This window comes from Onychostoma macrolepis, chromosome 19 (genome assembly GCF_012432095.1).
Source record: "Onychostoma macrolepis isolate SWU-2019 chromosome 19, ASM1243209v1, whole genome shotgun sequence".
In the NCBI taxonomy this organism is placed as follows: Eukaryota; Metazoa; Chordata; class Actinopteri; order Cypriniformes; family Cyprinidae; genus Onychostoma; species Onychostoma macrolepis.
This window is the reverse complement of record NC_081173.1, coordinates 18652525-18667589: the sequence shown is the minus strand read 5'-3', so window position 1 is coordinate 18667589 and position 15065 is coordinate 18652525. Positions and strand designations below refer to the sequence as shown.

General features: G+C 40.6%; 1 protein-coding gene across 1 annotated transcript; it reads left to right on the top strand.

Annotated features, from left to right (window-relative positions):
• Window positions 1–151: 151 nt before the first annotated feature.
• On the top strand, window positions 152–14907 carry nup153 (nucleoporin 153). The gene is made up of 22 exons (XM_058753035.1): window positions 152–311; window positions 4697–4910; window positions 5037–5321; window positions 5453–5586; window positions 6812–6940; window positions 7090–7206; window positions 7398–7442; window positions 7542–7595; window positions 8178–8318; window positions 9061–9113; window positions 9223–9343; window positions 9441–9590; window positions 9724–9822; window positions 9902–9983; window positions 10065–10163; window positions 10253–10831; window positions 10993–11190; window positions 11297–12196; window positions 12289–12636; window positions 12736–12999; window positions 13215–13422; window positions 13578–14907. Exons 1-22 carry the CDS (start codon window positions 234–236, stop codon window positions 13666–13668), a joined length of 4389 nt encoding a protein of 1462 aa, XP_058609018.1. The 5' UTR covers window positions 152–233; the 3' UTR covers window positions 13669–14907.
• The last annotated feature ends 158 nt before the right edge of the window (window positions 14908–15065 follow it).

Here is a 15065-nt window from a genome sequence, read left to right as displayed (position 1 = left end):
CACAGACCTCATTTCACTCATAACCACCGATCTGAAAACCCCAGAAACTCCCGAGGGAATCCACGGCCGGTTGGCCTACAAACTGAAGTCTATACCGAACGCATGAGTCCGTCCAAACTCCATTTCCCATAAACCCCAGCGCCGAAGTGGCTGATGGTATATTGGAGAGTTGCGCTGTGACAGCGGAGCTCTATCCGGCGAAGCGCTACTGAGCAGACTCAATCTAGTTAGCCATGGCGGCGACAGGAGGAGGGAAAATCAGATCAAGAAGATACCACATCGCTTCAAAACCTTATGCCAAAGGCAAACAGGTAAATAAAACGAAACCCTAGTCTCCACGGCAAGGATTTTAGCGGTTATTAGCTTGAGCCGCACCGGTGTTTTGGCGGCGGGTTTTGTATTTGTAAAGCAGGAGACATTTTGAGGCCTGTTTCAGGCCTGTTCACGTTCTTCCAGCACACGGTCTCAACACTGTCACCGCAGTACCGCTAACTCATTTGACTGAAGAGACCTAGCCGTTCAGTGAGGAGAATGCTCTAAATATGGCGTTAGAGAGGTGAAATTTGAATGCATTTCAGTAATTTTAGACAGCCGCGTGAGCGCGTTTCAAAACACAATCCGTTAGCCGTTAGCTGCGGCTCGCACCGGCGTCAAACAAGAATTTTTAAATGTTAACAAATCTAACAGCATTTAAACAGTATTTTAATGTCGTTGCCCTTTAAATAAAATGCTGTTTATACACCGAAATTCACGTCTCCCCTCTTTTGTGCCGCTCAGAGGGTCTACATGTGGGGAACCTGAGCTTCACAACATTTTTGTCCATATTTTCTTTAACGTTACTTATATTTCATGTGTAAGTCTTGAACTTGGGTAGAGATCAGTTGGATATGACTTGCGAGTCTGGTACATGTTTTGGCATAAATACGGAAAGCACAGGTAGTTAATGCACTAGGTTTGTCATCATGAAGAAAGGCGGGATGAGTGCGTGTCGTGGCGTGTTTAGGGATCTGTAAGGTTAGCTCACTGGAAACACTCGCATGCTGCTTTTTGAAAAGAGAAATAGTGCAGCGTCTGACGCATGTTCATAGATTAATGTGGTTCTGTGAACGGAATCTTAATTAGTCTTTTAGTAATTTTAAACAAATCGTAAAGTATATTTTGCTTAACTTTAGCAACGTGAACTTTGCATTTATTTACATCACTTTGCATGTTTTCGTGATAGAAGTATAAGGCTTGAGCATTAGAGAAACTAAGTTGAAGAGGTACAGCATTTATTTGATTTGACTTAAATACAATATTTCTACTTAAATTTTTACTGACATGCTTATTTGCAAAATTGTAAATCATTTGTTAAAATGTATATGTTTATGCATATATTTTATTTCTTCTGCATACTGGTTAATAAATACGCAAACATACTAATAATTTGTATTGACATGTAAAAACATTGGTCGATCTCTCTAAATCTAAACCATTGTTTTGAGTTGTCTGAGCTGAAATGTGGCAAAAATGTATTTGTCTCTTCTGATCCCATGTAGTGATTTAAAATTATTCTGGCATAGTAATTAGAACTAGGAAAGAACAGGATATCTCTTCATGTTGCATTTAAATTTTAAATCTTATAATAGCTGATTTTTTTTACCCAATGCAACTTAAATCATGGAAATACCCATATTTTCTGTTGACACTTTGTGCATCATTGCACCTTGTTTTGTTGCAGAAAATTTGTTAAATTGTATATGGGAAAGTGTATATTTTAGATGCTGTTTGATTTTCTTTCTGATTTGTTTCACCTTGTATTTTAAGTGGTCCTGTGATGTGGCATTTTTAAATGTGCAAATCTTCTGTGCTGCACCTCACTTAATAGGTAATAAAACTGCATGTATAGTACTGATTAAAAAATGCTGTTTTAGAGCACAACTCCCTGCAGAACATCTTTCCCAAAGTGTGTCATGTCAGCTACACATGTGCATTTTTTTTAACACTGCAGGGAGAGTTGAGCTGGCAGGTGTTTTGATTAGATTAGATGACATCATATAATGGGAGTATAAATTGTAATTAAACTTATGTCTATGTTTTTCCTTTGCACATTATGAAAGTTTGCTCATCCACGCATTTTTGGTAGTATAGATAGGCAGTGTAGGGAGTAACGCATTACAAAAGTAATGCTATTACAGTAATCTATTACTTTTTGCTGTAATGCGGTAATATAATGCATTACTAAAAACATTTTGGTAATATTATACCCATTACAATTTTAGTAATGCATGTTACAAGTTTTTTTGTTGTTGTTTGTTTTTAACCAATTTACCAGTACTGCGAGATATTCCAGCAGGACCAGAGGAAAAAAATCAGCGGGTAAAATAGTATGTGTGTTTTCTGATGCTGCAATACATGTGAGAAAAGGGCGAATGTGGCGGACGAGAGTGCAGGCAAGATTAAGCAACAGAAATTAAATTTGTCTCTGTCTGCCATGCCGCTTGAGCCCAGAGAAGTGAAGAGACTCGTGGCTAAGTATGTTGGGAAGATATGTAGCTTCTGTTAACAGTAGAATTGCCAACTTTTAGAAAGCTTGCCAGCAAAATCCACGTCAACAACAGCAGTGACAAGGTAAGCTAACGTTGCTGACTGTGGTTCGTAATGGTAATGCACCACAAGCTGGTTGAAAATGGATAAAAAATATGTGAAGATTCAAGTCGGTTGCGATGTTAAACGAGCTGCGATACATTTGGGGATGGGGGTTTATATGAATCTGTCTCTGAGGGGAACTCACTGTCTTCAGCAAAATTTACATGGTATTTTATTTCGACTTGCCTCTGTATAATGCATATTAAAGTAGTAGCGCTGGTTTGTTTACTGGGGTAACCCAGGAAACGCCATATTGCTGCTGTTCCATAAGCACCAAGTCATACTTCTGTAGTCATTTGGGTGAAAGTAACTCAAAAATTTCAGAGACAGTAATATTGTAATTTAACTAATTACTTTCAAATGAAAGTAAGTAGTAATATATAATGTATTACATTTTGGAAGTAACTTGCCCAACATTGCATTGATTGGCCATGCTGACCTTGGATGGTGCCATGTGCGCACTGTTGACAGGAAGTGACTTATGTTGCAACCCTAAGCTCATGCGTGAGGCACACATAGAGGCGTATGCACAGCTGGTTTCGTATGCTGAGTGCATGCAGCACGTTCATGTTTATACTTTCTTATGTAGTCTTCTTGATCTCAGAGTGAGGCAGGAAGATGAATTATGCTCTTGCTCTGGCCTATATTTAAATCACAAGTATCTATAAGCTTTAAAGGCCTTCCATTTTGATTGCGCAATCTCTCCTGGCTCTTCTGCTGAGGCTAAATGGACTATTTAGCTTTCCCACCTGCCTGTAGGTCACATGCTTACAGCGTTCAGCCAAAGGGCTGGTTTGTGGTGTTGCTGTGTCCAAACCCTGGAGCTCTGTTAGAGAACAATAAGCCTGTAGAGCTTGCACAGTGATTTGGTCCCCAGGGCCCCTTTTAGGCGACAACTGAAGCTCTCAAATCCAGGCTCTCTCCAGCCTTGGGGGCCACACTGCTTCTGCAGTATGATAAATAGGGGAAATGTGTCCTTCTGTTAACCTCATAAATCAATTTAGGATTATGTTTTTTCTTACAGCCTGGCTTCACGCATATTAGATAAGTTGAAGGCCACATGAACATGGAAAACTTGGACAGAAGTGCTTAAGCTCTTAACTTTTGTCAGCTGTTCAGTGCTAACCTAAATCCAAAAGGTTTAGGTTTACTAAGACTAAGAATTACCTTTTGATTTATCATTATAATGAGCAACTGGTTAAGGCAGAAAAAGTTAATATCAAATTGTCCCAAATAAGTCTGGATTCTTAAAGGAATAGTTCACCCCCCAACACAGTTCACATTTTTTTCTGAAAATGTATTCTCCTTCAGCCCATCCAAGATGTAGAGGAGTTTTCTTTATCAGAACAGATTTGGAGAAATTGCATCACTGCAGTGAATAGGTGCCATCAGAATGAGAGTTCAAACAGCAAATTAAAAACATCACAATACACAAGTAATTCACACCATCTAGTCCAGGGCTCCTCAAATCTGGACCTCGAGATCCACTTTCCTGCACAGTTTAGCTGTTACCCTAATCAAACACACCTGAACATGCTAATCAATGTCTTCAGGATCATTAGAAAATCACAGACAGGTGAGTTTGATCAGGGTTGGAGCTAAACTCTGCAGTGGATTGGACCTCCAGGGTAAGATTTGAGGAGCCCTGATCTAGTCCATCAATTAACGTCTTGTGAAACTTAAAGCTGTTTAGTAAACAAATCCATCAAGATGTTTTTAACTCCAAACCATTTCTTCAGGCTAAAATATGAGTCCTATATCCAAAACATTGCTGTCTCCAGTGAAAAAGTCATTTTGTCTGAATTAAGAGAGAAATATGCCCAGATCAACCATTTACAAGTGAAAACAATCAAATATGACATGGGGTGGACTTTTTATATCTTATATGGGATGGAGCATTATTATAGCTTATGGATATATATATATATATTTATTTATTTATTTAGGCCAGAAGCAATGGTTTAAAAGCCTTAGTAGTGGATTTGTTTTTATTAATGAGTTTCAAGATATTGATCTTAGTCTTTTATTGCTACTGGATATGCTAATTTTGTTCCACTGGCTCCTGCAGCAGCCTGGCCTGATCAGTCGAGTGACAGATACAGTGAAGAGCATAGTCCCCTCCTGGCTGCAGAAATACTTCAAAAATGGAGAAGTTCCAGAGGGTGATACCAGTGCTGTAGGAGTGGACCGCAACAACGTGGCTCCTCCCCCTAACGGCAACGAAGAAGTCACCCCGCTCCCAGATGGACGAGACTCTCCAGAGCCGAGCACAAGTAACACAGGTACGATGAGTTGTTGCTGTCCAGCAGATACGCATAGTTGCTATTGCAAAACCTAGAGAACTATGTAGGTGGCTGCTTTAGAAGCTGCCTGCGTTCTTGACATGAAATGCTGAATACCTTTTTCAGAACCATCTACAAGCAAAGCGTCGCTGAACTTCCAGGAAGCGCTGTCGAGACCCCCGCTCAATCGGACCCACCTGCACTTCCCCTCCCTGGATGGTTCCCCTGCATTAGGAGGCACAAGCTCCCTTTTCTCCCAGCCCTCCACGTCTACAGCGCCCTTCTCAGGGAGCCCTTTTGCTGTAGCCTCCAACTTCTCCCTGGTGAAAGAGATTAAGGACTCCAGCTCTCAGCATGAGGATGACAACATCTCGACTACCAGTGGCTTTTCATCACGTGCATCTGATAAAGGTGAGCAACCACATTTCTAAAGAGAAACCAGTATATAATTGTTGATGCTAGGCTTTTGATTTGTCAAGTTGTTTAGAGCAATCTAGGCTAGGTATAGCCAGAACTAAGAGCAGGGCTTAATCTTCTTCCAGATGTTCCCACGTCAAAGACTGTGCCGCTCCTCTGGTCCCCAGAGACAGAACGCACCCATTCTGGATCACAGACAGCCCACTCTGGTCTCAAGAAACCAGCCTTCAACCTGTCAGTCTTTGGCACTTCCTCATCAGTAAGTAATTCATATTTTCCTGGTAACTTAAAAAAAATCTTACTGACCCATCGACCTTAATTTAAGTTACTATCACAAGAATACAAGTATGCATTAAATTGGTGGTAAGTGTTATGTAATATTAAATTACAAAAATATTAAGCAGCACAGTTGTTTTCAGCTTTGATTAGAAATGCACCAATCAGCATATTATTGGAATGATTTATGAGGGGTCACGTGAAATTGAAAACTGGTAATATTATTGAAAATTAGGGATGCACAATATATCGTTTCAGCATCGATATCACGATGTGCACATCTGTGATAGACGCATCGCAGGATGTGCAATTAATTTTTTTAAAGTATACTGATCGTTCTATCTATACTGATCGCCGCACCACGCTGTCTACACTGGACACGACAAAGCGACCATTGCAAATCCTTTGAACTTTGTGTCAGTAAGTCATAAAAAGAAAGAGGGATTTGCCGTGTCGCGCCGCATCCAGTGTAGACAGCGTCACTGATTATTATGAGTTCTATTGTATTTTGTATTATGCTGCTCGCGTCCGGTGTCGACCCGGTGAGAGCCACGCAGATACATGTGAACACTGAATTCCGTTCACTCCCGCGTCTATTTCTGCCTGAAATGAGACGTACACGTGAAACTGTCAAAATGCATGTCTCTGCAAGTATCTTTGTAAACACAGTTGCTTATGGCTTAGGTGAAGGTAGGCCTAAACAATTGAGAAAGAAAATGGATAGTATATTGGTTCACAGCAGTTTAATGTTCCTAAGGCTTTCTGTGTCATGAGTGTTAATCAAACAACAGAACACATAGAGAAAAATCACTTTTGTAGCTTTAACATAGATTTATTAGATTTCATTTATACAGTGAAGACTATGCAGTGTTATTTTACATTTGATTATTCAACCAGTATACCTGAATACTGTTAGACTTGCCGGAAAAATATAAAGCATGTTTATTTAATTTATATTTTTTGTATTATATTTATATGTTTGTAATTTGTTTATTTTTCTATGCTGATTTATTCACCTACAAAATCAGTCCAATCATTGAATTTAGAGCCAAATAGAGCTTTTCAAGTTGTCTTTTTTTTTTTTTTTTTCATATTGCAGAAATGCAAAATATCACAATGTGAGTTTTTTCCAATATCGTGCAGCCCTATTGTAAATTATAATATTTTACAATATTACTGGTAAAACAGGCATGTTTGTTCTCTTACAGTCAGTGTTGAACAGTTCAGTATTGAACTCCAGTCAGTTGGGGAATTCACCCTTCTACCCAGGGAAGACCACGTATGGAGGAGCTGCTGCGATGAGATCGGCTCGTTCACGCCCGGCTACACCTTACCAGGTCTGAACAATCATGCCAATGATTGACTCTTGTTTCATTGGCCAGTACTATTGTTTGATATTAAATTTTAAACTGTAATGCTGGGGGTTTTTTTGGTTGTTTTTTGTTCCTTTTTGACTCGTCTGGAATTCTGGTCTGTTGTTCCACAGCCTCCCGTTAGAAGACAGATAAAGGCAAAGCCAGCTGGAGCTCAACCCTGTGGAGTTACCAGTGCCACAGCGAGACGCATCCTACAGTCCCTGGAGCGCATGTCCAGTCCTCTTGCTGTGAGTTTACTGTCTGAGCTATGGTATATAGATGAAAAAAATCAAATTAAAAATGACTGTAGAATAAGCCTCTAGAATAAAGAGTTTAAAATCGACCAAATGTTTCTGTAAATTAAGCAGTTATTAAACATGGTTCCCTTACATTTTGGAAAAACAAGCATTTCATAAAACACGTTTTTGTAACTTTGTAGGATGCAAAAAGAATTCCGTCTACAGTTTCATCACCGCTGTCAGCTGTAAGTATTGTGTCATAGTAGTTTTACTTGACAACACTTTGAATTTCACTTCAATTGAGTCTTCAGTTTATACAATCTTTAAACTTTCCCTTTTTTTAGTCACTGAATCACACAGACCTTGATATTTCAAATTTCCAGGCAAAGAGGAAACGGGTAAGTCTTGTGCATTAATACACACAGCTCTTTAAGATTTTTAAGTGTCAGATAAAATGGGGTCGAACATGGATGTAGCGAGAGAAATGCATACATGGTTTTCATGTATAGAAGCCATTTACTACTGTACCTTAATGCGTCTTGTAAAATTGTCAACTTTCACTTTGCTTCTGCTGCTTGTCTTTAACGGTTAACAACTGTGGCAGCTGGCTACTAATCCCAATCAATGCGCCTATTCATCCAACACCAGAAACCTAAAGCCTGTAATAACCGTTTGTGGCGGATGTACATAGTCCAAAATATCCAGGGCTGCGAGTGTGTTGTTTTGCAATTAAAGTGAGCACACTTGATGAATCATAGCAGAGGTGTTCATGCATTTGATGTCCATGAGCTTGCAATGTTTAATGCCACTTGTATTCAGGTCTTGAAGTTATTGACTGAGAATTGTAAAATCCCTTTGAGTAGTTACTATTTCTGAGCAATATAAAAAAGAAAATGGATAGCCTGATATCTTTTGCGCAGTGGTGTAGGGAACTGTTGAACTGTCTGCTGTATTTGTAATGTTGTTACATTGACACACAGCTGGAGCCATCAGTCCCTCCTGTGCAGAAGCTGGTGGTACCTGCAGCTGCTGCAGTGTCTGGTAACCGCTCAATATCCTTTAGACCGTCACTCACTCCAGGTGGAGTGAACAGAGGAGTGGAGAAAAGCAACAAGGAGACTGTGAGTTCAATATTTATCACAATGCATCCTACATTAGAGTTCACCATATAACTATAAAACAACTGAAAAGAGGGGCATATTTGGACACCTTTAATTGGTTGTAATAAATAGATTTAAAAAAAAAAATTTTTTTAAATCAATTAAATGAAGGAACTGCTAGTGCTTGCAATTCAGTAGAATAAATGTTTGGGTCAATAAGATTTCAATTTCTTTGAAAAAAATAAATTTATTCAACAAAGCTATACATTGATCAAAAGTGACAGTAAATACATTTATTTACTATTCTTTTTTTATCTAAAAAATATTTATTCATTAATTAATCCTGGGAAAAATGATACACAGTTTCCACAAAAGTATTTAGCATCATTTTCTCTGGTTATGTTTCTTGAGCACCAACACTGAGGACTGGAGTGATGGTTGCTGAAAATTTAGCTTTAATGTTACTGGAATAAATTACAATTTAAAATGTATGAAAATGAGTTATTTTAACTTGTAATTTCACAAAACTGCTATTTTAATTGTTTGTTAAAATAAATTCAGCCTTGGTGAGCATGAAGACACTTCTTTCAAAAATAATTGAAATCTCACTTGCCCCAAACTTTTGAAAGGTAATGTACATTGTCCATCTAAGACTGAAACTGTCTGCAAAAATGGCAAGCCTTATAATTAAGTGGATTATACCAATGGAGTCTGTGTTTTGAGCTCTTCCAGAGAACTAACTTTTGTTTTCTGTGTTTTGTAGCCGGTAAGACAATCCCCTCCCATTTCAGATTGTGCCCAGGCTCCCTCTCCCAGGTAAGAGGGAATAATTTGTGAAAGTTTTAATTTTCTTTTTGGATAGGACAAGGAACTGTTAGTGACTTCACTTGCATATGTACTTAGTCCATCAATTCCTTTGTCTCAGCACAAGCAGTTTGTCCTACCCCTTGTCCAGCACCCCAGCGACCAGCAGTGCTGGTTTAGGAGGGGGCAAAATGAAGAGGGAAAGGGCCATTAGACCTTCATCCAAAAGACCTGATGATGAGGTCAGAGAAATTCCTGGTTATATGCTTTTGAGTAGAACTTGTTTTGAAGCTGTCTAACGGGATGGTTTGATGCTCATATAAGTTGTTCTCCTTTCAGGTTACCGAGGAACCAGACCTGCCGCCGGCCTCTCTTCCCAGCAATTTCACTTTGCCAACATTTAATTTCTCTTCTCCTCCCCCAACCTCTTCGTTCACCTCCAGCACAACACCACTTATAACTGTCTCGGTGGAACCGGCAGCAAATAAGGTATTACCTTCCCTCTGACCCCTTTAGAATTGTGCGTTCTGTCTGATGTAGTCTTGACTTGTCAAACAGACAGTTTCATAGCAGTTATGGTGGACGAGTATTTGTAACACATCATTTTTATTTGTTTAATCAGGAGCCAGCTGCACCATCCACACCACCATCTGTTCCCTTCACGTTCTCTTCGCCTATCGTCAAGGCAACGACTGCTAGTCCTCCATCTTTCTCTCCATCAGTAGGTCTCCTATATTCTCTTACCCTTTACGTTTAATGCAGCACAAGCATCTGTAATAAAAAAAGGTTCTTCCTTGCAGTCTGGATTCACCTTCAGTGCGCCTACTATGAAAACAGGCCCCTCTTACTCCAATGGGAAAATTGTTCCAACAGTAGCACCAGGTAAGTTTTGATTTACAAAGTAGACATATTTTCATTCAAAGTTATGCTATTGTATTTATTTCTTTACTGCATGTTTTGCAGTCAAATCAGTGACCATTGAAGAAAAGGAGTTTGAAGGACCCTTCAAACCAGCCAAGGTCTTAAAACAGGGAAGTGTATTGGACATACTTAAGGGACCTGGTAAGATTTATTTATTTTTTTCTCTCTCTCCATGTTAAGTTTTGAAAGTCATTGCTTTTTGCATACATTTATCCTTTTCTTGTTTTCAGGATTTGCGTCCCCTGCTCAGAACTCTGTTGATAAAACTTTACTGTCTGCATCAACGTCCTCGGCTTCTCTTGGTTTTGGTGACAAGTTTAGGCCACCTGCAGGGTCATGGAGCTGTGGCACTTGCCTATTGCAAAACAAGTCCTCGGACAAAAAATGTGTGGCTTGTCTCGCTCCACAACCCAACACAGACTCTTCCTCTAAATCGGACAGTAAACCCACAGAAGCTCTTGCAAGCATCAGTTCCCTCTTTGCTCCTCCAGCTGGTAGCTGGGACTGTGACACCTGTTTAGTCAGGAACAAACCGGATGTAGTCAAATGTGTAGCTTGTGACACGGCCAAACCCGGGACTGGAGTGAAATCCAGCCTGACCCTACCAGCTCTTTCTGAGGCCTCATCCATCCTCTCTGCCACCTCTTCTACAACCACCACAACAACAACAACCGCTTCTTCAGCTACTGGACTGTTAGGATTTGGGGACAAATTTAAAAAGCCAGAAGGGTCTTGGGATTGTGATGTATGCATGGTTCAAAACAAGGCACAGGATGTGAAATGTGTAGCCTGTCAGAGCTCTAAACCAGGTAAAGTTTCAGTTTTGTTGTTGTTAAAAGTTAAAACATATTAATGCCCACATTAAAAAGCAGGGGGGGGGGAGCCCTGCTTCCAAAATCTGCTAACTAATTTGCATATTTTTTGCATCAGAAATATTTGCATATCTGTCTTACTCCTTGGTGTATTATAGGAGCTGCAGCCGCAGCGGTCTCAACTCCAGCCTCTGCACCTGCAAGCACTGCTGCGTCTTTGTTAGGATTCGGGGACAAGTTCAAGAAACCTGAGGGGAGCTGGGAGTGTGAGGTGTGCTGTGTTCAGAATAAGGCAGAGGACCAGCAGTGTGTGGCCTGCCAGTCAGCAAAACCAGGAGCTAAAATAGAGTCCAAAGGTAAAGTGCCTTGCAATGATATTTCCATAAGTCAGGAGACTTCGATGCTGCTGCTTTCTGTTTAGTAGAAGCAGGCTGATGACCAGAATTCTCATTTCTTTTTCAGGTTTTAGTTCATCTTTTGGCATTCAGTCCAACAGTACAGACTCAAGTTCATCCGGTTTTAAGTTTGGTACCGGCTCTACGGACTCGACCTCTGCTGGCCTGAAGTTTGGAGGCACTTTTTCAGATACTAATTCCACCACAGGAGGATTTAAATTTGGATTTGGGTCCTCCGACTCAACCTCAAAATCAGAGGGCTTCAAATTTGGAGGCATATCCTCGGATGCAGCTTCTGGTGGGGTCAAACTTGGTAGTTCCTCATCAGATTCCACAGCATCAAAAGAGAGTGTGTCAAAGGCCTTTACATTTGGTGCATCCATGGATGACTCGCTGGAAAAAAAGACTAAATCTCAGGATTCTAGTGCAGGATTTAAATTTGGTGGCGGTAATGGAATCAATTTTGTCTCTCAAGCTTCTGGCTCTGAAAACTCAGCATTTTTGTTTGGAGCTAAACCCAGTGAGAAAGGAAGCTCAAATCCATCCTTTAGTTTCTCTGTGCCCCAGTCCAAAGCTGAGAAAGATGATGCTCCTGCTCCCTCAGAAACGGCTTCAACCACCACCACCACAACAGCAGCAGCAAGTGTCATTCCTATTTTTGGCAAGTCTTTAGTAGCTGAATCTTCTGCAACAAAGTTTGGGGACGCATCATCGAAAGAGCAAACACTGGTGACATCCACCTTCACCTTTGGAAAAACAGAAGAGAAAAAGGACACCTCCGCACCCTCCACTGCGTTCTTATTTGGCGCTTCCAAGGAAGCTGACAAACCGGTACCAACCTTGGGCTTCTCTTTCGGTGAGCCAGACCCTCCAAAAGATTTTCCCAAGCCTACACTTACATTTGGGAAACCTGCTGAGTCAGCAGAACCTCCAAAGCCATCGTTTAGTTTTGGACAAAGTATGACAGGTGAGTGAAAGTGTCTTTTCTAATTTCCTAATGGCTTTAGTTATATGTTCTAGTAGTACCTCAGTTTTACTCTACAACTATATGCTTTTCAGACACATCTGCTCCAAAGCCCACTTTTGGCTTCATGGCCAACTCCTCAAGCACCCCAGCTTCCTCCAGCTCCACCCCCAGCCTTTTTGGCACTCCCACTACCTCCTCCCTGGCTCCCTCACCTGCGCCCTCAAGTTCCTTTGTATTTGGCCAGAGTACTTCCTCTGAACAAACCATGGCAAAGACTTTTGTGTTTGGACAGCAGCCGCAGGATAGCCAGCCGGCACCTCCTGCGGCACCTTCTGCTGCACCTACCCCAGCACAACCTTTCCAGTTTGGCTCGGGCACAAACTCATCCTCCCCTGCTTTCACTTTTGGTGCTGCTGCATCCTCCACCCCAGCATCTGCCGGTTAGTTTGTCACCAAATGTCCCATTGTTGTCTAGTGTGCTTTTGACCTTTTGGATGTCATTGTGTACAAATGTGTCTAATTTCACTTATCTTTTGCAGCTCCAGCTCCACCTGCCAACTCTTCTCCATTTGTCTTCAGTTCTGCCACACCTTCATCTGGCTTTGGCTCTGGACAGGCCCCCATCTTCGGACAAAGCGCATCTCAACCCAGTGCTCCTGCATTTGGGTCAGCAGCACCTTCATTCTCGGCCACCGCTTCCCCAGCTTCTGCGTTCGGAGCTAAGCCCAATTCTGCCCCAGTATTCGGTCAGCAAGCCAACCCTGCACCTACGTTTGGATCTACTGCTTCCTCCTCAGGCCAAGGTCAGAGAGACTTGTTAACATCAGCAGAAAAAAGAACATTTACTGAAAATCTCAAGTCATTCTAAACAAGTCAATTCACACAACACATTCAAACAGTTCAAACTGAGATTTTGCAGATGAAATTGACCACCATGCTACCTAGTAAAGCCTGCCAGTAACCCTCTAGTTATTTGTATGCATCTATATAACAATTACCCCACTTATTATTTTTGAAGGAGGGTTCCAGTTTGGAAGCACTGGTGGATTTGGAGCATCAGGGAGCAACAATAGTGTGTTTGCCTTTGGGGCCGGATCAGCAGCTCCAGCAACTCCTGCCGCCAGTCCTGCCATGCCCGCCATGCCCGCCATGCCCGCCATGCCTGCTTTAAATCCTCCCTCTGGTGGAGGCTTCAGCTTTGGTCAGGTCCCTGCTTTTAACATTGGGTAAGAAACGACTTTCATTGGCTTCAACGTTTCTTCAAATATTTAATACTCATGTTTTGCATCATTTAATGTTTCAAGTAGTGGTTTTGGCATCTACAAAATACATTTGTTACCAGCAGAAAAGAGTTTATTAATGTGACCTTTCGCCCAAACAGGTCAGGAAAGAGTTCTTTCAACGCAGCACCATCTGGGCAGAATTCAATTGCTGGACGCAAAATCAAAACTGCTGTTCGACGCAGGAAGTAAATGTTGGAAAAGATTTGTTGTGGCTTGGGCGTAGACTATTGGGACAAACACTGAAGTACTTAGTATTTTGATCATGGCACTATGATTAGCTTATAGTGCCAGGAGATTTGTTTTTTTGCTATGGAGGTCATTGAGAAACTGAATGGGGAACACTGGCCCAAACCAAGAACCTAACCAAGACTTAAAGATGCAAAATAACACATTACAATCAAGCAAGAACCTTTTAAACAGGACAATAATCTTTGCAGCATCTGCATTGTGTGCAGGATTTGCTTTTTTCTTTTCTTTTTGTAAGTAAATGAAAGAAACAAGAATTTAATGATGCTCTGAAGAAAAAGTATCGACGGGTTGCTTATGCTTGGGTTGACTTCATATGGCTGAGACAGACCTAGTTGCTGAATCTACAGAAGGGTGTGTTTTCATGTATTGAATGACCCGTGTGTTTTTTTTCTGTGCGCAGGTTGTGTATGTGTGGTTTCTTTTGTACGTACCGAATTGTGTTTGATGTAAAAACGTAGCCTGTGCGTCTGAGTGCTGTCTGATGTGAGAAGCAAAATGAATGTTTTAAGGAGGTGGGTGACGTTGAGGGCCGTGCACCTCCACTGCAGAGATTTGCAGGCAAGGAAGAAAAAGGAAAAGTCCTGAATTCTTCTCTAAATCTGTAGTTCTGAATCTGTTCACGTTCAACTTGTACACTTTATTTCCTTATGTACTCCCTCTTATTTTGTCTACCCTCTCAATTTGATATCAACCTCTCTTTCTCTCTCGATTTTTCTTTTTTCCTCTCCTCTCATCCTTTAACTTGTGCTTTTGAATCAATTAATTGGCCTTTTGAATATTATTAAAAATTGTAAATAGTGACACTTTTTTTTTTTTAATCTGTGAAGTTTTGTGTGTTAAACCAGCTTTTTTGTGTTCTGTGTTCTGTCTTTTAGAAATTATTATGTAAAGCCCTTAATTCAAAGTTGCCCAAATCCATTTAAAAGTAAACTTAAATGCAAATTGGGGATCCTTTGAAGACTAAAGGAATATTGGCTTTTCTGATCCACTTTTGTTTGGACCAAAACCAGTATTGTAAAAAGTGTTAAGTATATATTTTTGTATCACTTGTTTAAATGGACTTAGGGTGACTTTGGATAATAAGGACATCTACTTAATTTTAAAGCCATGATAATTATTACTGGCTGAGTGATAAATAAAACCATGGGTAATTTCCATCAATAAAACTGGAGTGTTGAGTGTCTTTTTACACCATACTATGAAGCTGTTGACCCAGATGATCGTGATTTATGCATCTACAGGCAGGGCTGGGGAGTAACGAAGTACATGTAACGGCGTTACAAAATATGAGTAACTGTATTTCGTTATAATTACATTGTAATTTGATTACCACCTAT